The sequence below is a fragment of the Eurypyga helias genome, unplaced genomic scaffold, assembly GCF_000690775.1.
Source record: "Eurypyga helias isolate BGI_N326 unplaced genomic scaffold, ASM69077v1 scaffold6331, whole genome shotgun sequence".
Taxonomy (NCBI): Eukaryota; Metazoa; Chordata; class Aves; order Eurypygiformes; family Eurypygidae; genus Eurypyga; species Eurypyga helias.
In genome coordinates this window covers 174,082-196,319 of record NW_010231422.1, presented here as the reverse complement: position 1 = coordinate 196,319, position 22,238 = coordinate 174,082, and the positions used below count along the sequence as shown (strand labels likewise).

At 43.6% G+C, this 22,238-nt stretch overlaps 1 protein-coding gene across 1 annotated transcript in view; it reads right to left on the bottom strand.

Moving 5' to 3' along the window:
- The window catches only part of LOC104516657 (metalloprotease TIKI2-like), a 134,462-nt gene that overhangs the window by 19,323 nt on the left and 92,901 nt on the right, over positions 1–22,238 (bottom strand). Inside the window, exon 5 of the mRNA XM_010161067.1 lies at positions 1,677–1,946. Coding sequence (XP_010159369.1) covers positions 1,677–1,946 — 270 coding nt within the window. The remainder of the gene's footprint in view (positions 1–1,676; positions 1,947–22,238) is intronic.

Below are 22,238 nucleotides of genomic sequence, written 5' to 3'. Positions count from 1 at the left end.
CCTACGAACACTTCTTACTGAAATAAAAATAGCAAAAGACACAGAAGTCCACCAAACCTGTGCAAGCACCACTGCTTTAAGCTCCCCGCTGCAGAATTTCCATCGCCATTTCAGGCCCAATATCCAACATTCCTTCTGGATAGACAGGACAGGAGACTGTGCCTAACTGCTAGGATCCCACCAGATCTGACCATTTAAGCACCTCACCTGTATGACATGTATGGTGAGCTGGGCCAGACACACTTGTAAAATGCTGGGACATCATTGGACACCATGACTCGGCATCCCTGGATGTCTTCAAGGCCAGGTTGGATGAGGCTTGGAGCAACCTGGTCTAGTGGAAGGTGTCCCTGCCCATGGCAGGGGGGTTGGAACTGGATGGTCTTTAAGGTCCCTTCCAACCCAAATCATTCTATGGTTCCCCATGCAGAAGAAAGACAGAAAAGTCCCTTGTCCTCAGGGCAACCAATTATGTAGGACAAATGCCTTTTAACTCATGGTTCAGCATCCTCTGTGGAGAGGATCCAACCACTGAACACATTTTGAGAACAAAACAAATGAATCCAGATCTGAACCCTCTTACCAAGGCTGGCATTAACCTCAGAAATAGCCTTACTATGTTACGATTAATATGCACCACCTTAATAACAACCCTTACATCACTCACCCCAATAATACACCTACAACAAAAATGAGGTGACTGCTCCATTAAAAAGAATGAGTAAGAAAGAAAAAGAAATCCCAGAACACAATGACATAGAGTTTTTTTCCTTAGCAAAGGGAGAAGCCTCTGAGATACTGACTCATTTTACTTGCAAGGCATTTAGGTGCTATGAAAATGGGAATAAGAGCAATGCTCAGAGACAGACAATCATTACACATATAGGCAAGCAGCCAGTTCCCAACAGATTATTTCATTCCTTTTACTTGTTAGCAAATCTATAAACACTGTGGCTCTTTATCTGCCCATGACTTGGCTTGGATAAAGGCACTAAAGAACTTGCCCAGTTTTAGAGGTGGGAGAATAGATTGCCCAGGAATCCTAAGCACACACACTGATCAGCTCTGGTCAAACACGAAGGCCCAGATTCAACCTCTTATTCAAACACCAAATGGGAGTTTTTAATGTTAAATACCATGGAGATATGCCTACCTCCATTATCTTCACCTAGAGGTCTCAGTTAAGTACTTCATTTTGCCTCAGTTTGCTGTTTTTTAAGGCAGTCTGAATGTTAAAACATTTCAACCCCAGAACACAGTTAAGAAGATTGAAAGTCAGATATGTCAGAATCTTAAAAACTCCCACGAATATTCTGAATTGTTGGAAAATGGGTGAGTCTTTGGTCTGAAAGCTGACAGTAAAGATTGGAAAATAATTGTTGGAAGAAAGAGAGCAAACCCAGAATATTTTCCATCATCATTTTTTTCCTGTTTTTACTCTGACAAGTCTTTGTTTCTGTATATTTTAAATATTCTAAGCATTAACTTTATTTCTCTTTACTTTTAGATCAAATGTGACTATGAGCCTTCCTCCTAGTTCTTAAAACCATCACCTCACTCCCTGTCTGCCATTTAGCTTTCCTCCAACCCTCCTTACGATCTAATCAACATGAGTTGGGATTGGAAAAGCAGCTAGTTTGGAGACAGCAGGAAGGGACCATAAAATTATGACTCACCTGTCTTCTATCCGAACCCAGAGGTCATTGAACTGCCTCTGGCGATGGTGTTTGTGCTGCTTCTTGTGCCATTTCTTCTGCCTGCCAAACTCTTCCAACTGGCTGATGCTGTCTGGCAACAGGAGGTGAGGAGACAGGCTGTCTTCTTCGTCCATCTGCAGAGGCTTCAGGGAAGGAGATGTCAGTGGGACCTGCTCGGAAAGCGGGACAGCAGGCAGGGCTGTTGCTGAGGACCGTTCTAAGGTTGGGCTAGTCTTTGTTGTCCTTGAACTGCAAAACACAACATTTAAACATTGGATGAGTAAGTGAAGGATTATGCCAAGAAATGTCAAAGCAGAGGACTACACTACTTGGTGGGTGCTCCTAGCTGCTAAGGCATACAGGGCTTTTGCTCTGGGGCAGCAAGTAAGGACAGCAGTGGCATTTCCTAGCAAACTACCAAATAAACACTAAACTGCAAAAGGGTGAAAAGGCAGTTGCTATGCTATTGCTGCTTTCTGGCATTTTAATTACTTCTTACAGGCTTTCAAGCCTGTGGTAGGGGTCAACATCGCCTCCCCCGCTGGGCTGAAGGTTAAATGGCAAGACTGATTCGCTCTGAAACAGATACCTTAACAGAAGCTGATCTTAAATTAATGAGATAACACTAGTTCCCTTTTTTTTTTTCCAACTTTGGATATCATCTGTGGAAAACAAGTCCTTGTTTTGACTGCAATAATAATTATGCTTGTTCACCCGAGTTAGGAGTGGTGACAGGGAAGCTCCAGCTGATGACAGAAGCATGGTATAATAGCCAGGCTCCTGGAATGGGATGAGAGACTGGAACTCCAGCAGTTTTTGTGTAATGGAGAGATGAAGCAAGAAAGGGGGTAAATGACCTGTCCAAAGCCACCTTGAAACAATTCTGCCAGAGCTCTTCATTCTGGTTTGAAATACTAACACCTCTGGAACTCTGCAGAAAAGGATCTTTTATTGTTTTCATCTTGTAGAATTTCACTAATTTTAGAAAAAAGTCAGTACAAACTCTCTCCTTTGATATGTGGCCATGTCAACTTACATTGTGAGCTAAGATATCTAAACCAAAAATCTAATAAATGAGTACTGACACAAAGTGATTTTTTTTCCCTAACTTCAATAGAAATTCCTGTTTGGTCTTAATTGCAAGAGAGGACCTTCTTCTGTCTCCGGGATGGCCCAATGAGTTGTAGGTACAGAAAATGGAAGAGAATTAATAGGCAATATGAAGCTGTGGTCTGGGAAACTATTTCTATTACATGGATGCTATGACTTTTATGACAGAAACAATTAAAGCCACGTGAAAAGTTTTGCCTCCTGAGTGAAACCAGTAAGACATTTTAATGAAAAAGTAATAAAAAATCCTAAACTTCATTGGTGACAATGTACAAAATGTGCTGCAAGTGAAAACACATGTTTCATTTATGGAACATTTTCTTCTCTTCCAAAAAAAAAGTCACATCTACTACTAATAGCAGCTTTTTTTTTTTTTTATTTTTGAGGTACATTACAATAGCAGTCAAGATGGTCAACTCTATTTCCACTGCATCACGTTTCTCCCAAAGGTCCTTCCAATAGCTACTGAGAATTAATTGTTGCTACTATGAGGCTCACTGGCAAAAACTACAGTAACTTTGTCACTAGTAGCCAATGTTCTTCAGAGATGATATGACAGAGACAGAAAAGAGGGACACTTGCTTAAAGTAATTCTAAAATTCTCCAAGGTTGCTTTCATTAGTAGAGGACACAAGAAAATAACGTATTTTTCCTCTTTTCCCAAGCATTCAGACTCTCAATCAGTCCTTTTCACACTCATTCATACTCACTCCACGCTCTGTTTCGCATTACAGAGAGATATGCTGGTTCTGGATTTTTTTTCCCCCATTAAGACTTTCTTCCATGATTCAGGTTGAGGATGAGTTTTCATCAGTGCAGCAACTTTCTTTGGGAGATCTTGGAACTCTACAAAGACTTCAAGACTTCTTAGGCTGTGACAGAGGCTCATGGCTGAAGCAAACCCATCTCCAGACTCATGTAAAAGGAAAGGCTCTCATAGGTTTGCACTGGCTGGTTCCCTCAGGCCCAAGCAGACAGCTCCTAATTTTTATCCAACCATGATGGTGCATCAGCAAAGTATCAACAAGCACATGCATAATTTAGCAGCTCGGAAGGTGACGCGGCCTGAACTTGGAGAGGAGTGGTTAGGCAGGTAGGAAGGACCTGGGCTAAGCATCTATAAACACCACATTGGTGACTGCAGTGACAGCAACGGGTGACAAGAGAGCCCTGGCCTCTTCATCTGCCCTTACGCCAAAGCAATGGGAATACAAGCTGGTGATACTGCCTAAAGACAATTCATGCCGGTACTGCTCTAGATGCCTCGGCTCTGCACTGAGGGGCGTGAGTCTTCCTGCCACCAAGCCATCCATCCTCACACCAGGGAGAAGAGTGCTACGTCGGTCACAGAAACCGATGTAGTTACAAAGCCAAGAGCACAGGGCAGATGCAAGAGACCAGAGTCAACAGGCAATCTGACCATCACAGCTGGAACTGAGCCGTTCCAAGATTTCTGTTGCCATTGTTGTGGATGCCCCACCTCTGGAAGTGTTCAAGGCCAGGCTGGATGAGGCTTTGAGCAACCTGGTCTAGTGGAAGGTGTCCCTGCCCATGGCAGGGGGGTTGGAACTGGATGGTCTTCAAGGTCCCTTCCAACCCAAACCATTCTGTGATTCTATGATTGACTTTCTTCTTGCCACCGAAACTGTGCCTCACGTTTGGATTAGTCAGTAAATCCATGAGATGCTGAAGGCAGGAGCAGCCTCCATGTCAGCCCCCATCTGCCAGCTCAAGGCCAGGGCTGCCATTTGGTTCCTGGAATGGGCTGGGAGACACCTGAACACATACTTTCCACCTTTTAACACCTCCTATTTTGTTACACGTTTACCTTGCTCTGAGCTCCTAGTAAACTGGAACCAGTAGAGAGGTGTTTTTATGGGTTGAGATTTTAGAAACCACTTAAGACGACTGGCAGCTCACTTCTTATTAAAATTAATGAGTTTGGGCATCAAAATCCCAGTGGTGGCTTTGAAAGCTTCTAGCTTAATCGTTTCCACTACCATCACATGAGCCACAGGTTGTAAACTCGATATTTCAGAACATTCTTTAGGAAGAGAATAAATAAACACTGAAGAAACGTTAAAATGTTGTAACCTAAAGTGGGTTATAAACTAACGACTTGTACTTTAGAGTTGGCGCACGGGGAATAGCTGCACCGTGGCAAACTGCACATTACGTTTGGTCAATACTCGTTCCGTTATTCCTGTACTACTGATTACCCCAAGACCTAGGAGGGGCTGTTGAAGGCTGTATGTTGATGCAAGCTTGCTTCTTTCAAGAAACTGAAATATTTTAAGAACTGATTTAATAAATCTAGTGACCTGGATCAGATGAAACCTGATCATCATCCCACATCCAGAAGTAAAATCAAAACTTTAAATCCCACAGAATACAGCTAATTAATCCAAACATATTGTAAGAATATTTAAAGATTTCAATTCAAAGTAAGGTAGACTTTCTATCAGAAGATAACTTTCACACAGATTTCAGTTAAAATTTTATTAATATTAAAGTCCTGAAATTATTAATATCCTGGATTGTTTTCCTCCTAAAAAAAAAAAGACAAACCCCTGCCATCTGCAATAGGATACCTGGACAATAGATATCCCTGTTGTGCGAAGCTTTAGTGTTAGATTCAACTGATCATTTCATGGACTATTTCATGCCTTTCCTTTCGTCTCGCTCTCAATGCACTCTGTTAGCACAGCTGCACTGTGTGAAACCATGGGGATATAATACACGTTTTTTTCCACTCCTTCACTACTGCTGAGACAGCTTTTCAAGATACATAGCTATTTTTAAAGCCAGAGAAAAAGCAGGGCTAGTTTTCAGTTTGTGAGGCCACCGTGCCTTTTCTGAAGAAAGAGTGAGAAAGTACCACCCAAATATCTTGGTCCACACAAAGATCTCGGAGATTTTTCATAAATAACTTGACACAACTCCAGGCTTAGAGGTTCCACCCATTTTTAAATCTATCATTCCCACACCGGGTGGTCTTTGAGAAACTAAAAATATTTCAGGCCCTTAGGTGGGTTTTTCCTCATCTCTGACCTTGATTTCCTTCCCTGGGATGGGATGCACAGTTCTGCAAAACAAGTTCTCTAAAATAACCGAGTCCAAATAAGAAAACTTGGGGGTCTCTGCAAATATCCTATGTGGCTTAAGGTACAGAAAACAGAGTGAAAACAGGAAAAAGTTTATTCTTGCTAGTTCTTGAAAACTCTTAATCCACAGACAGACTCCTGTGGTTTTGTTACCCTTCTGGTGAAATCTGACATCCTTTTCTAATTCTTTTCAAGGACTGAAGGAACAAAACAAAACACGCAAGTAGTTTAGGCTCAGCGGTACACACCACTAGCCCATCTCAGCTTTTCTCTCTCTGCCTTCTGGTTTCTAAGTGTCGCTCTGTGCTGGCACTGCCAACAGCAAATTGACTCATCACCGGGATTTGCCAGGGTTATAGAGTGGAACTGGTCAGAAAAAGGACATTAACATCGTGAAGTCCTGTAATAGCTTTTTTTTCATAACTCCCAGGCTTAAAATTGCCCATATCCCACTTTCATTCAACCCCAAGACAACTGGGAGGCTGGCTGTGCCTTTCTCCCTGCCCAGACAAGCATCTTCCTATCCCTCACATCAAGTATCCAATTTCTGGAACGTAAAAGGGCAGTGACCACCTCCGGGCCTGGTAACCTCCCCTGTAGGGCAAATCAGAGCACCCACATTTTGCTCCTGCTCTGAACGGCCCTTGCGAACAGCCCACCTTTCCCCACCGGTGGAGGCAGCGTGGCGTTAACCATCACCCTGCACAGCACCTCATCCCCACCCACAGGGATTTTCCCAACCACCGATTCACCAACAAGTGTCTGAGGGGCGCATCAGGCAGACCCCACTAACGCCTCTGCCCCCTGACCTTGCCAGAGCAATGCCAGTAACGTTTGGGGTGAGTCCCATCAAGCATCCCCTGGGCTTCAGCAGGGCCAGGAATTTGCCCCCGGTGCAGGTCATGAGAGCAAACATGCCTTTGCTGACCATACACATCTTCCACACAACTAAATCACCCATCTATTTTCTCAGCGATCTTGCGGTAAGGTCTCTGCTCCCTCAGATATGTGCAGAATCTTCTACGAAGCAAGTCTGCCAATTCGTTATTTGCCTCTTGTCTGTGTCGTGCGAGCAATGGAAAAGTTTTGCTCAGAAGGCTGCCATACTTTGCACGCGCTTCCAAGTACAGCAACGCCGCCGAGGTTTTCTTGGGTCAATTTTCAGAGCTGTCAGACAAGGAAAGATTCTGTTTCATCAAGAGAGCAGCTGTGGTGATAGCAAGGAATGTGCGATGTGGCAGCTTTATCCTCATGCCACTGTTCTTGGGATGCATCCGGATGACAGCCAGACACGAAGTTTTTTTTTATTACAGATGGATTCTCATAAATTCCAGTTTGGAGTCTTTGTCAAGGCAGGAATTCATCAGCCCCTCACACGCATCCTTGCGCCCCTTGCCACAGGCCACAGAGACATCTGCTTCTGGCTTTTTTTTCCTTCCGCATCCCTCGGAGAGAGCAGCCATGCACACCCACAAGATGGGCACCAGAATGTCCCATCCCACGAGAAGCTGTACGTTTTTTTTCTCTTTCACGCTAGGATGAAACTCAGATTTTCAAAACTCTTGGGAGAGCAGCAGGCAAAAGGAGAACAGATAGCCAGGCAGAAATCCTACCCCACTCCTACATAGCTTATAGGGCCTCTTACTAGTGAAGTATGGATGAAGACCATGGTCTCCCACGTAACCAGGTGACTCCAGTGCATACCACCACAGAGTTCATCTCCTTCAAGATGAAAACACACACACACACACACATATATATATTCTACTGCAAAAGACAGCAACTCCAAAGAACAGATTGGAGAACTAAATTCTCCCCACACCTAACTTATCTGAGCTCCTTCAGGTAAATGTCATAAATTACTGAGGATGAACTTTGGGCTCAAGAGACAGCAAAAGAGAATACCTGTGAAAACCGTGATTATTCACTCACCTGACTAGCTTAATTATAAAGATCATTTTATTTAGGATGCAGTTGCCTTAGGCCCTGAAGTTAAAGCATTTCCATTTCTTAACAGAATTTGGAAAAGCAGTTGTTTTTGCATTTTTGCAGCAGAGTCAACTACATCTCACAAGCAGTTAAATTAGGTTAAGTAATTAAATTAGATTACAGTCAACCCCAAACTTGGATGGTATCTCTGGACTCAGAATCCATGTCAGACTATTTCTCTGGGAAAAATCATGTTGTTCAAGAACTATGACCTTAGTTTGAAAGGGAATTTTGTCCTCAGCATGCACACACGTATATAAATGCAAACCCTCAGTTCTGTGTGTAAATGAAGTGAAATGCTTGGGAGGTCAAGATATTACCATGGATGGTAATGTTTTCTTTCCTAGTCTAAGAAACTATAAAATAAAAGAAGTGAGTAAAACTTCTGCTATCTATTCCATTTCATTAAAATGGAGCTGATCTAGGGCACAGGAGAAGACATGCAAGCTTTCTGCAACTTGAGTGGCTGAATTCACTGAAAAAACAAAGGACAGCTGAAACATTTGTCATGTGCCATTTCCACATATTCATAAAAACTCTCTTATTTCAGAATCACGGAATTGTAGAATGGCTTGGGTTTGAAGGGACCTTTAAAGATCATCTAGTTAAAAATATTTCATTTCAGCACTTTCTGAACAAAGCTTCTTATTTTTTTTTGTCTTCTCTTTTCAAAGACTTAAAGCTACAAAGCGGTCTTTTTTGTTTCAAAATTGATCTCAATTAAAAAGAAAAACCCAACTAATAAATAAAAATGACAAAAACCCCAACAAAACCCAACCCTTGCCTTCAAAAATGTCCTCAAAATGTTCCCTTCAGATTGCTCTGAATTTATTTCCCCTTCTCAACTTTTTTGGTTTAATTCTTGAACTGAATAATCCTTTGTTCATGCATCTTCAGCGTAATCTGTGTAAGCTGCACACTCCAGCCTCAGAAGATGGGCTGTGCCCACGGAGGAAGGATGGGTCGACTCTCCAGTCTTGATTCCATCTCCCACAGCAATTGCAATTCTCTTCTTGTGGCACACAAAGCCTCACCTCTGACTATTCCCTAAAGCTTCACTGTCTTACAATCACCGTACCAATGTAGTGCTAAGCTATTTGTACCTGCGTGTTTGGTTTCAGCAAAATATTCATCATACAGATGCCTTTGGTGCCTCAATGTCTTGTGGAAGTTGTACTTAAAGCTCCTTGGACAGAATATCTGTCCCACAGATCAAGGTGGGCTCTTTTCTGCTCAAGCAGCCTGGTTCAACATGGCAACACGTAGCTACGCTGCTGGCCTGGGACATCGGGTTCATTCTGGAAATCTACTTCATGGAGGAGAGAAAAGGCTTTACATTCAATTTACAACTCCTATGTGTCTATGTACCACTGAAAGACTTGCTACATAAAGTTAACTGCAATGTTTCATTGCCTTCTAATAAATTTTTGAGTGATGACTTTGCAATGGATTTTCAAGATTTCTTCTTTTCCTCCCTGACTTCGGACAAAAACAAATGTTGGAGTATCAGCATTATCTCTGGATTGGAAATCCTGACTTCTGTCCAAATTTGCCAAGAATACACAGGCTTTCTGATGAATCTAAAGTGATGGTATTACACCACAATAAGATTTAGGGTTGCATTTTTACTGAACTGTAATATTTTCAAGCTTTATTCCCCATATTTTTTTTCTGTTAATGCTTGAAAACCATTAGTAACAAGAGTAAATATACTGCTCTTTTAATAACTTTTTAATACACACATATATATTGCCTTTATAAAGAACAATGGTGGACTTATTGGGCAATGTAATCTCTCTATGTTTGTTCGAGGTGATGTCATATTAATTACACGCAGAAGATTTTTCAGGTGCTGGAAATTAACTTCCATCATTCAACAGGTTCTGCAAAGCATAAAATTCTTATCCACTTCAGCCCAATCTGCAACACCAAGTTTCTTCAGGTCTAATTGTGACATTTCCAAAGTTTTGTTTTGGGCTTTGGTGCTGGGCCAGTTCTGATTCTACAGTGTATTTATGGTGGTTTGGGCAGTGTCTAAGAAACTGGACAATAGTGACCAACTGTCACCATCTCATCTCAGCAGTTATGATTTCAGACTCCAGTGACTGGAAAGCAAGTCAAGGGCTGAACAAATCCCTCCTTCTCCTCCAGCTGCCCCAGTCAAACTAGAAATAACTCGTCAAAACTCTTCTCCTACCTCCATTTTAAGTCAAGGGAGTTCCTGATGTCTACGGCTCTCTGCTCCTCCCTAGCCATCATCAGCTTTTGTGATGCTGAGCTGTATAGCCATGCGTAAAGGCAACTTTGCTAACTCAGCTGCAAAACTATTCTCATCTCATGCGTCATTATTCCCAAACCATTCCTGATCTTGGTTTAAGCACAGAAAATAAAATGAGGATGCATTGGTTCCATCTCAGTGGTTGTCATCCAGACAGGTTTCGAGATGAAGCAGCTGACTGACAAACCCGCCCTTGCCCTGCCCCCCTTTCCCCAAACAAACTGGCTCCTCAAATCTGATTCCTCAGCAGAATTACAGCTAATACACAGTTGTTGTGTATATCTTACTTGTTTGTAGTCCAAACTGAATTCTGCTCCCAGATTGTCTCCTTTGGGGATTGGTTCCCCTTCTCTGCTGGATCCTCCAGAGAGGAGAAACATCTGCAGGAGTCCTTATTTTCCACTGCATCTTAAAAACTCTCTACAGAGACATCAACTGAACAAGGTACCAAAAGCCTAGCTTGAGGAACTCAAACATTTTCACTGACTTCAGCCTTAAACTAAGGGCAGATTATTCAACGTACGCCTGGTGCTGCATTTCCCTCTGATGCTCTTGAAGCTGGGCCCTGGCAGAGATGGGATGCTGGGTGGATCACAAATCCGTACAAGCATGGCAACTTGTCTTCCTTAAGTACCTTCTTCAGTCCAGGCTCTCCCAATTGCAAGATGACAGATAACGTAGGCACATAAGTAGTTGCTATCACTAGAAGGAGAGAGACATGCACCACTTAAACTGAGCAGCAGGCAGAAGCGTGGAACCAAAGAGCCATAAGAAGACCGTGCCTGCAAGAGATCCCACATCATGTTACGCTGAACCCACTTTTCCTCTCTGTAGCTGACACTGTAAAACATCTGATCTGCTTAGCCACTGATGGCTGCTGAGCTAAAAAAAGAGCCAGTCTGTCTTTCTCCAAAATACTGTTATAGCCCATCAGCAATGTTTTATCACAGGGCCTGAGTGTTTCCGAGAAAAGAAGAAAACAGTTGTCAGAAACCCTATTCAGACAACACTTCAGCCTGTCTGTGGGCATTTTTACTGCATGGTAACGGACAGAGCCCTTAAAACGCGATGAAGGCAGGAGAGATCTTCCTCCCAACTCCACTTGCTTTAATGTCAGGTGCTGTTCTATCAACTCTGACGTTAACGGACTTCACCCAAGGTCTCGGTACGTATTAGCCTGGTTTCACCTGGGTTCCCTCTCTATATTAACTTATGCTTATGAAACTGCTTGTATCAAACAATTTCTGTCTGGCAAATCCATCCTTCATTAAAATTCTTCATTAAGGAAGCATGCACATTGCTGCTGAAACCTTAAGGAAGAAAAGAAACTTTTATATTATCTTTTTTGGTTGTTAAATGAAACCTAGATTGGACCTTGAACTACAGCTTGAATATCTAGGAGGAATCTAAGGCTACAAGAAAGATTGATTTTTAATGAATTCAGGCAAATCTCACTGACTAGTTACAAACCACAGGGCCCAGGTCTTCTCCCTTTAAAACAGGAAAACTTGCACTGACCCCAGAAAATCTCTCTCCTTCACTGCAGTATCTATTATTATTTTTATTGGTATATTCAGGAATCCCAGGAATAAACTGCACACACATTAAAGAACTCCATCTCAGCAAGCTGCCAAGTGAAGGGTATGAGACAATGACAGGCAGATCCAGCCAGAGCATCATGAGGACACAATGACACAGCACTCACCTGTACAAAAATAAGAGCCTTTGCAGCCTCCCTCCCTGAACGCTGCTCTAGACCTCATTTGCAAAGGAGCTTTGGGGGCTTGGCTGCTTCAAGGAGTTACCAACACAGCTAAAAACACAGGAGGAGGAGGGTCCACATAAAGGCAGAGCGTCCTTCCCCCTGCCTCCAACTGGTTAGCAGTGGCCACCACGAGCCATGGAGGTCTACTTAAGTCCCCAACAGCCTCTGCTGAAAAAACGGGGAGGAGAGTGATGGCTCATTGGAGCAATTCTGGTGCCAGTCATCTTCCAATGGAGGAAAGGGAGAGAACATCCATGCATGGATACTAGGGTCTTTCTGCTGGCCCAGCAGAAGAATTAGACCAACTGGCTTCCTTGACCAGGGAGATATCACGAGCCTCAGGTGCCCTTTGTGTAATCTCTGCAGATTTAATTTGTCCAGGGAATACAATAAGTTGGATTGCGTACTGGCAGTGGTTGGAACCTTCACTGGGGGTGCTTTGTGAACACAAATGACAAATGGCTTGAGCAGACCCAACTTCTACATAAACTATTCGTACACACACGCGCAAACATATACAAAACCAGCGATTAAGCCCAGCTCTCCTCCCAGGAAGAGAACCCCACACGGCAGTAAGTGAAACACCAGGAAAATGAAAACCACTTGTTCTGCTGCTCCCCAGAGCACAGTAAGTCAGTTAGGAAGCCTCCTCCCTCCATTGTACATGCATGTGAGTTTTCTTAGTCTGTGTTTATTTATTTGTTTGTTTGCCTGTAAATGCTTTATCTAGGTGACAGTTGTTTGAGAGGGTATCACAGCCTAGTATTTGTAGCACTGCCTAGCTACTGAAAAGCATGGAATATCACAAGTCTAACAGACGTCAGAGACTCATCAAAACTATGCCTGGCATCTGGCACAGGTTCTAGCAGTCACGTTAGCATCTTATCACTGCGCAAAGCTGGAACACTTTGAGAGTGACCAAACTAGGACTTCTCCTAAGGCAGTACTGTAACCCAGCTCCAAGTACAGAAAAAGCAATATTCCTTTGCTAGCAGAGGGCTTTTTATCTCAAAATCACTCTTCTATTCTCAGAATGATTTGGTAATTTAAAGTAGTTTCTTTTTTAGTATACATTATTAAAGTGAACTGCCTTCTCTAACCCACAGAGAGCGTACCCAACTCATGGAATTAGGTTCTCTCTTAATACACACTTAATTTTCAAAGGTTCTAGAGGAGCAAGGGTTCAATTTCTGTGCTTGCAACCTTCATTCAGCTTCTGCTACTGCTTCTTAATCCACACTGAGTATCATTCCTTGCCACTTCGCCTGTAAGGACTTCATTTTCAGTAAGCGAGGACTCCTCTCTCAGAGTACCTTCCACTGTAAGTGCTGGATTCACAGCACAGGTCAGTGATGCTGCCTTAGCCAAAAGGGCCCCAGGGGACCCCCATGTTCTACTACTCTGTTTGCACAGTAGAGTTGAATTAATGGTGGTGTCAGACACAGAAAACCACTGACTTTTTTTTTTCCTGCTGTTGCGGTCTACCCTGGCAGCTAAGATCAACCCTGGATAGGTGATGTCTCCATACCACAAATGTGAGATTGACAGGCATGTACCAGGTAATGCTAAGCCCAGAAACAGACAGCCCATACACATTTTCTAGTTTCACTGGAAGCGGCTCCACACATGAAGCATCTGTAAAAGAAAGCGCTGAGAGGAGTGGATGAGCCACAGGCACTGGGAAGGAGACTCAGATGACCCGTTTCATGTTCCGCGGGGGCCAAGATGTGTCTCTTATTTATTCGGAGCAGGACAGCGCTGCTTTCACAGCTCTCCTGGTCTGAGGACTGCCCATCAAATTCCAGCTGAGGAGGGATTGTCCAGTGGTTTAGGGGTTAACTCACCTTAAACTAGCTGTGCTGTCATAGTTTCCCTCACGGAGTTAAAAAACTCTTTATGTGCAAATTTTCCATCCACCCATGGAGATAAGTCCCCACCTCACATAAAGATCGTGAGACGAAACACACCAAAGGTTCAGGGAGATTGTGCTGGTGGGGCCACCTGAGCATCACGGGCAGATAAGCGTGGGCCAGAGTGCAGAACTGCCACCTTGTGATGCTGAAATGCTGCCCACATATGATGTTGTAATTAAAACTGCAGAACGATTCATCTGACTCATCTGTGATGGGGATGCCCCGCCAGGCTTGCTGTGCTCTTTTCCTGAGCAAATGATGACACACTGCACACACGTCTGTCCCTGTCTCCTCCCTTCTCTAAGACTCAGTCTGACAGCCAGTTGTAACTGAATTATGCTAAGTAGCACAGAGATTAAAAAAAGAGCATAGTCTCTTATTTATACAAAAATAAGCAGGAAGGAGTCAGGCTTTATGGGAAAAGACCCAGGTATGAGCTCAGCCATTTCCTAGGTACCAGAGTCCAACAATGCCCCATCCCTGGATGTCTTCAAGGCCAGGCTGGATATGGCTTTGAGCAACCTGGTCTAGTGCAAGGTGTCCCTGCCCATGGCAGGGGGGTTGGAACCAGATGATCCTTAAGGTCCCTTCCAACCCTAACCATTCTATGATTCTATGAATTAAAAAACCCATAGGACCCCTAGACCTCATCAGGTCTGTTATACACTGACTGACCAGGGTTTTCTTCGGAAAGCATGGAGGTTAAGAGGGAGAGAAGGGGGACAGTGCACCCCAGTAGTGAAATAAGAAGAAAATAAAATCTGTCTCCTGCTCCTTCCTCTCATTTAAAACACTTCTGGTTGCCTGTGCGTTTCATCTGCTGCCTTTCCTTGATTTGAGTGGGAATTGCTGACCATTCAGCAATGATTACTATCAGTATGAATGCTTGAATACATCGAAATTGCCCTAAATTCATGGCTGCATTTGTAAAACAAACAAACAAACTCCCTGTTAACTCTGCTTTCTTTCAAGTAAAAGTACTTTCTCCTTGAGGGGGATGTTTCTAAAATTGCCTCAGGGATTTAAAATCTCAGTGCCTGCTAAATGTCAATGGAAGTTGCACTTCCCAGTTTCACTTGCAACCTAAAACCTAATCTATATACGTTTGATACACGTGCACAATTCTCATTAGCAGAAATCACATGCCTCTAGGGGAAGAAAGAGGATTCCTTTGTCACAAACGCAAAGCAATGTTTGCTTTGAGAAAATAGGGGCGAAAGGCAAATCTGTGCATCTGTTGCATCCATTAACTGTAGGTCAATGAGTGGAATAACCCACTGTTCTTGGGAGGAGGTCTTCAGCCTGCACGGCACCACAGAGGAAGGAAGGAGGCACCCAACAAAACCACGTGTGTGCCCAAACTGGAGTCAGAGGTGGGGACACAACAAAGTCCTTCAGATCTGCCTCTGCCAGGATGGGAGAAGCGGAGGAAGGGCCACCCACTGACCTGCACCAAACCACTGCCAGTCCCTGGTGTTAGACAGCCTTGATCCTTAGCACTGCCGATTTCAGAAATCAGCTTTTTCTCTCCAGAGTTCATGCAGGGACTTCTGGATCTTCCTTGTGTTAGAATATGATGCCTTGACTCTGCGGGTGTTAGAAATAATTCCTTAAAATGACTTAAAATGCCACAAATGCAGTCAATGTTACAACCTAAACCCACCACAGCAGCAGAGGTTTACTGCTTTCCTTGTAGAGAACCACGTGAATTTATTCCAGCTAGCAATGTTTTCTTTCCCCTTCAGAAATCAGGAGGAGACAACACCACAAAAGTATTTGAGATCCATGTGAATCTTGTTTAGCCACTGTGGATTGGGATTTACATTCCAGGGGTATAATGAACCCAGAGATGCAAAGATGTGGGCACACAACGTTATTAAACCCTTGAAGGTTATCCCAGTCTCACTCAATAATGCAGCCTTTTCTTAACGATGTTGGCACATATATGAACTGTACAGCCTTTAGGAAAGCTGAGTGCCAACAGAAACCAGCCACTTTGCAGAGGCTGAGCAGCGCCAGCGTACTCCTCTGTGTTAGAGCTCCGGACAGGCTGTATCGTTTTTCTTCAATGGAGGGAGAAAGTGTTTATCTGGGAAGCAATTCACATCAAGGACAATAGGGAACTGTTTAGCTTTCCACAAATAGGCTGGTATGCAACTTCCGAGCTCTCTCCAAGGAAAACTTTGGAACGTTGGCCACGTCTTTCCAGCAGGGATTTCATGTAAAGTAGTTAATGCCCCACATCCTTCATCCTGATTTATTCCTGATTCATCCTTGTTTCAAAGTGCTGCACTCACTTCAAACACAACACAGGGCTCATCTCCGAATATGCACTTTGATCGCTGGGGACTCCAGATTCGTATCGGCCGTTCAAACATAAACAGGGATGTGCTGTCTCGACAGAGGTATTTCTGTGGCTGCCTTTATTTTTGCAAGAGTAATTTGGAAATGTGAAGCTGGGGTCAGATGACAGGAGATTCAAATCCAGTGGCCAGACAGGGCACTGGTACCAAAACCCTCAGAGCTTTGACTTTGCTGCTGAGTTGCTGCAGTTTTGCAGCAAAATCTTAGTATCCTTGACTTGACACGTATCCTAGGAGTCACTGAAGAAAAGCTTCAGGGTGCTCTTATCCACAAATGAGAGCCCCAAATTAGGTGTCTCTTCCTCTGCGAGCTGCCACCAGCAGCTGGTCTGACATTCCATAGAGCAGTGGAAAAGGGAAATACTCCAAACACAGTCCTTTGGTGAACGCTGGTCCCCTGTGGGACCAACTGTTTTCTCACTGAAGTCAACAGAAGTTATGACCATGCTGGGTGTAAACTTAGGCCAATTCTTGGTCCCGATGAGCAATTCTGTTCTATGCTGGGGCTACAGATGAGGCAGAGGGATGGACATAACCAGATCCACATGCACAGTGGCCACGACAGGGTGAATCCTCCAGGTGCTCCTCCTGACCAACTGGAGTCTCAGAGGTCTGTGACAGTGCAAAGGATCTAATTTTCACGAGCAGAACAAATGCCATCCATGCAGTCACCTGCCTGAACAATAGGTCATGGTGGAGGCCCAAACAGATGATTCAGTTCTGTCAGACACTCCCTGTGCCCCAACACTTCCCTGTAAATTTGCATGTATTAATTCTGAAATTGGATCACTGTAGTAGTGTATTTTTAGCAATCACAGTTGCGGGAAACTGTCTTAATTCAGGATGTCCTTCCATCATAGCGATTGACAGCCACTGTGTCTACATCCATATACAGCATCTGATCCATTTTTCCTCCCTCCTGTTTCTATTCACAGGTCCATTTTTCTTTCTCCCTGGAACGCAGAGCATTTTGGAGTGAAGGTGGAAAGCCAAAGTCTTTCAACACCCACTAATAGAAATTTGTTTTATTAATTAGCTTTGTGGGAAGGAAAGAAACAGAAAGAGCACACTGATCCTCTGCTCTGAAATCATGAATCACTGCGCAAGGGAAGATGTGTCCTCTGAGACAACAGAGGCCGCTTGAGGCAGAGTGAGCACTGAGCTGCTTTCTTGGGAAGTCCTGAGTCATCAAACACAGCAGTTTAATCCACAGGAAATGGGAAACATATTGGCATGACGTTCGCTTGAATGGAGCATGAGCTCCAGAGGAGGGTGAACCTCCAAAGGTTCTGGAGATCAGTTTAGCTTGTGGAAGGATTTTAAAACCTTAAAGCTTCTCTGAAGTATATCTGATCTGGAGCTGGGTACAGTATTCCCAACACATGATTTACTGGATGAACTAAACTCTCTACATACTTTACACATTACATATGAATTTACTTTTGACTTCTCATAAAAATGATTCAATGATTATGACATGAAAATGTATTTTGGCTTCTAAGTTATTTACTGTGACAAGTGCTGCATATATTCACCATTTCTAATTTACTAGCCTGCTCCTACTATCGGCACTTAACTAGGAGGAGCAGCTGATATACATGCTTCTCAGTCTGACCCTTCACCACGGTTCTCCTAAAGGGACATCCACACAGTCATTTCAGACCCAAAGCTGGGTTGCGGCCAGCGTGAAGCCACCTGGCTTGGCTGAGACACCATGAGCTGTTAAAAGCGGGACTATTCTGCACTGAAATGGACAAGAAATGGCACAAGATGACATCACATACATAGGTTAGGGTGACCCTCTACTTGCAGGGGCAACTGAGAAAGTTTTCAGTAAATTTCACAGCTTGCCACAACAAGATCCACCCTCAAGGGGTCACTTGGGCATGCCACCAACCACACAATGTTGTTTTGGGGACCTTGTAACCCCTTTTAAACTGTGAAGAATGTCCCTATGAACACCTGATTGCTCATGAAAGATGGAAAATGCACTTGTCAGTGTATTCCTATGTACAAAACTATATCCCTGTTATCTTTTAAGGCACTGTTCTTGGAAGAATTTTAAGTGCAAACATCAATGAAAAAAGCCATTGACTCCCTTTCTTCCTGTTCCTTTTTTAGGAACTCGTGCATGTTAAAAGAGTTCCCTGCAAGCAAAATTACTAGCAATTACACTCATGCTGAATCAAGAAGCTCTACTGATTGCAACACAACCCACAGACCTCTTGTTGAAGGAAAAGAAGTCAGTTCTGGAAGTGGAAAAGCTATCTGTCCTAACGTGTGAGGTCTCTGTGCCTGACAACGTGATAGTGAAGGTAAGGGAAGTCGGTGCTGCAAAGACAGAGTGACAGCAAACAGACCACAAACTTCCTTAGATAAACGATGTCTTTCAAACCACACAATACCACTTGATACCTTGGTGCCCCTTGAGCTGTTACAAAGTGCAGCTGCACTTCAGCCCAGATGGATATCACTTGGGACGGAGGCCATCAATCCGCAGGACAAGCGCAGGCTGAATACACAAACACAAACCTCACAATCTCACTGTTTCAGTATAACACTGGAGGGGGGGTGGTGCAGTTTTTCCACATAAATGGGCCCAGGGACATTGACCGACATGAACATGGGGCCCAAGTCCTTCAAAAAGGAGGGGAATTCATCTCACAAAATGATTAGTCATCTAAAACTAGCCAGGCACGTACTGCAAGCAAGTTGGGCTGGCTAAGACACCCGTGAGCAGTCCTCTGGAAGAGGACCCTCTTTTTACGATGACTGTAGTAAGCATCTGCACAACTGTGTGAACATACTCTTCGTTTTCTACCCATTCCCTCATGGCTCCTCACAACCAAAGACAGGAGAGAATCAGCAACAATCTCATATTAACGATGACCCCTAAAACCTACTGGCACCGATGGAAGCCTTGCTGTTGACTTCCATGCAGCTTGGATCAGATTTATCTCTAGTAACTAGAGACTAGAATTTTCATCTTATACTAACGACCTTAGGTGAAAAGATCTGCATTACAATTGGCTGGAAGCAGAAAGAAGATGAAAAATCAGTTTCTCCTGTGGAAACAATAACTCCAAAATTTGGCTAGGAAATAAAGTCAGAACTAGCTCTGAACTTTTGAAATCTCCAAGGCTCTGTAAGATCACTATTAGACAGTTTATGCAGTATGAGATAGAGATCTCCTAAAACTGCAGCAAAACCCCTAGAAACCATAGCACGGGCTTCAGGACACCTCAGTGAGCAAACTGCCCCTGAGCAAAAGGACGCAAGCCCAGGCTCCCCATTCACCCTGTGTGCAAGTTCCCAAGGAACAGAAGGATATGGAATATGAAACAATTTTTTCAAAAGAAACCAGAAATTTTGCCAAGGATAAAATCTGATTATAGAGAAAAGTGAATGTCCCACTGGGAGAACTAGCCAAGCACAAAATTCCTGAGAAGTTTTGTTCCATATTCTTTCACCAACATCATGAATTATCTTGCTCTTTCCCAGATTTTTTTTTTTGTAGCGAGTTGCTAAATTCCACTCTTTCAGAAGGTGTTCGGCATTTAAAGGTGGCCTAAACATGCAGATGCACCAGCCCTAAGGAATATGTTGCTCGGGAAGTGACAGGATAATTAGGTTTCTATGGCTGAGAACCTCTAAGTTACCTTTCCTTCTCCACCAACTCTTGGAGATTTTCTTCAATCTCTTTCCCCCTAAGAGTTACTTTGACTGGCTTAGACTTTGTGGTTGTAAGTTAATTATAGACACAAAGACAATTAAATTGCAAAGGAGTATATTTTACAGGCACGTGGGAATCTCTTGAAAATGTAATGTGCATATTTTCATGACTAAATATTTTCAGCATTTAGTAGTCATATTCTCCGACATGAGGTGAGGCAATAAATTTGCCAATGCATGCAGATGAACCCCGTTTAATCCCTGTACACCTCTCACTGCAAATTATGCTGTCAGAGAAACCCCCCTAAATAATGGGTTTTGCTTTTCTTCTGAGGGAAGGAAGCTAGTGAAGGGAGTATAATCTTCAGGCTCAGATCAAGTGAAAGATCCAACGGTTTACAATAGGATTAAGAAGAACTGCAGCATCCCAGCAGGGAGATTATTCCACCCACAGAAAAAAAAAAGAGTGCATTTTTCCCTGTCTCGGAAGAGTCAGGATCCAGAATAGGCTAACATCTCCCCAACTCTTCTTTTTTCCTCAATTAATTCAGTTGTTTCCAATGAAAGTGTCACAGCTCTCATAATTTGTCTTTTACTCATCTCTTCTATAAATAAAATTTTACTTATTCCACTACAACTTTATCATTCTCCCAAATTATGAACGTTAACAGCTCAGAAGAGTGGAGTAACCTTGCCAGGCTGACATAGGAAAGCCAAAGTTGCTTGGGCATCCTAAGGAAGTTGGCAACTACTGGGAGACTCCTGAGGGGGTCTGATGGCATCCATAAGTTTCTGGGATGTAATCTACTGAACTGGCACTTTCATCAATCTGGGGCTGTGGGGAAACATTTCCCATCTCTCCCTATCATCTCGTGAAGATTAGAGATCCTGATGGAGTGAAATGGCTTCATCACTGTGCGGATCGGGTGCGCTTTCATCCCATGGGAAGAGGAAAGCATTCACAGTGGAGCAAAGACATCCACCATGGGACAGCGCTGAGTAGAAGAGCCTGGGTCACACCTGTAGGATGCTATAGGAAAAGGGGAAGAAGCAAGCTTTTGGCTGCAGAAAGAAAGTAATAAGCTACAACAACAAAGACACGTTGCTTCGGCTGCGCCAGGAAGTTCAAACGTAAGGAGGAAGGGTAATTAATTTCTACAGCAGAACTCAGAGTTTGTAATAAACTCTCAGATGGGCAGAAATGAAAGCTTGTCCTGAATTCTCCCATTCTGAAAGAAGGTAGCATTGAGCATAATATCAGAAAGAGGAGCCTGATGGAAATGAGCGCCGCTGCGTGTTTTTCTGGCCGCGAGAACGGCGCGCAGTACGTCAGGGCTTGGCGCGTGGCAGAAGGTCAGAGCCGATTCTGAGAACCCAGTAACAATAGAGTCATCGTGGACACAGGTGCTTCCGGGACTGATCTTGCCATTTGGCTGTTTCCAATTAAATGAGAAGCAGCTGTGGCCTTTTATCTGCTGGAGTCACTGGAATCCATGTGAGGGGAAACTTTCTCCCATCTCCTCCTCTCTCCCCACCCCAAGCATGCAGCTCTGCTTTCTGAAGACAGAGAGGGGTAGGGACAGCCAGTTAGCAGAAGACCCCCACACACAAAAAGTTGCCTTTCTTATCTCAGAGCAAAGCAAAAACTAGGTACTGGTTCAGCCATTCACTTTCCAACACCTTTATTTGGGGACAAGGAGGACAGCCAGCAAAATAAGAAGCAGATACGAATTCTGTTGAAGGTTGTCAGGCAAAGAGATTTGGGACACTTTCCCTCAGGCAACAAAATAAACAAATGAAGCCAATGTTAAGTGCAAGTTCTCAAGTGTTTACAGCACTGTTCTGCATGCAGAGTACAAGGGGGTTTCTTTTACAGAAAGGGGTCGAGCTTTAGAGAAGGTACTTTCAATAGTCAGCTGGTGGGATTCTAGAAGAGGCTCAGGAAGGTCAACACTGGGCTGTCAGGCAGATGAAGAGAGCTGGGGGATTTCAGAAATCCAGTCATTGAGAGCTCCCAAAGAGCTCCACACCAGCTAAATGTACTTTAGATGACCTTTTATTTGCCATTTCATTGATTCTGGAGCTATCAAACCCCTCCACATCTTGATTATCTCTTCTAGCCTGCCAAAGTCTTTTTTTACTTTTCCCTGGTACCTTAAGAAAGGGAGAACTTGGCTCAAATTTGTGCTTGTCACTAGACAACAGAAATGTGAGACTCTAGGTGTTTGGTTTGGTTGGCTTAAAGAGCAGCCATTTCACAACCCATGCTTAGCTTTTTGGGCAGAGGAAGCCAACAATCTTCTGGCTTTACCCAGCCTGCATATAACTGAAAACACGAACAGCTTTG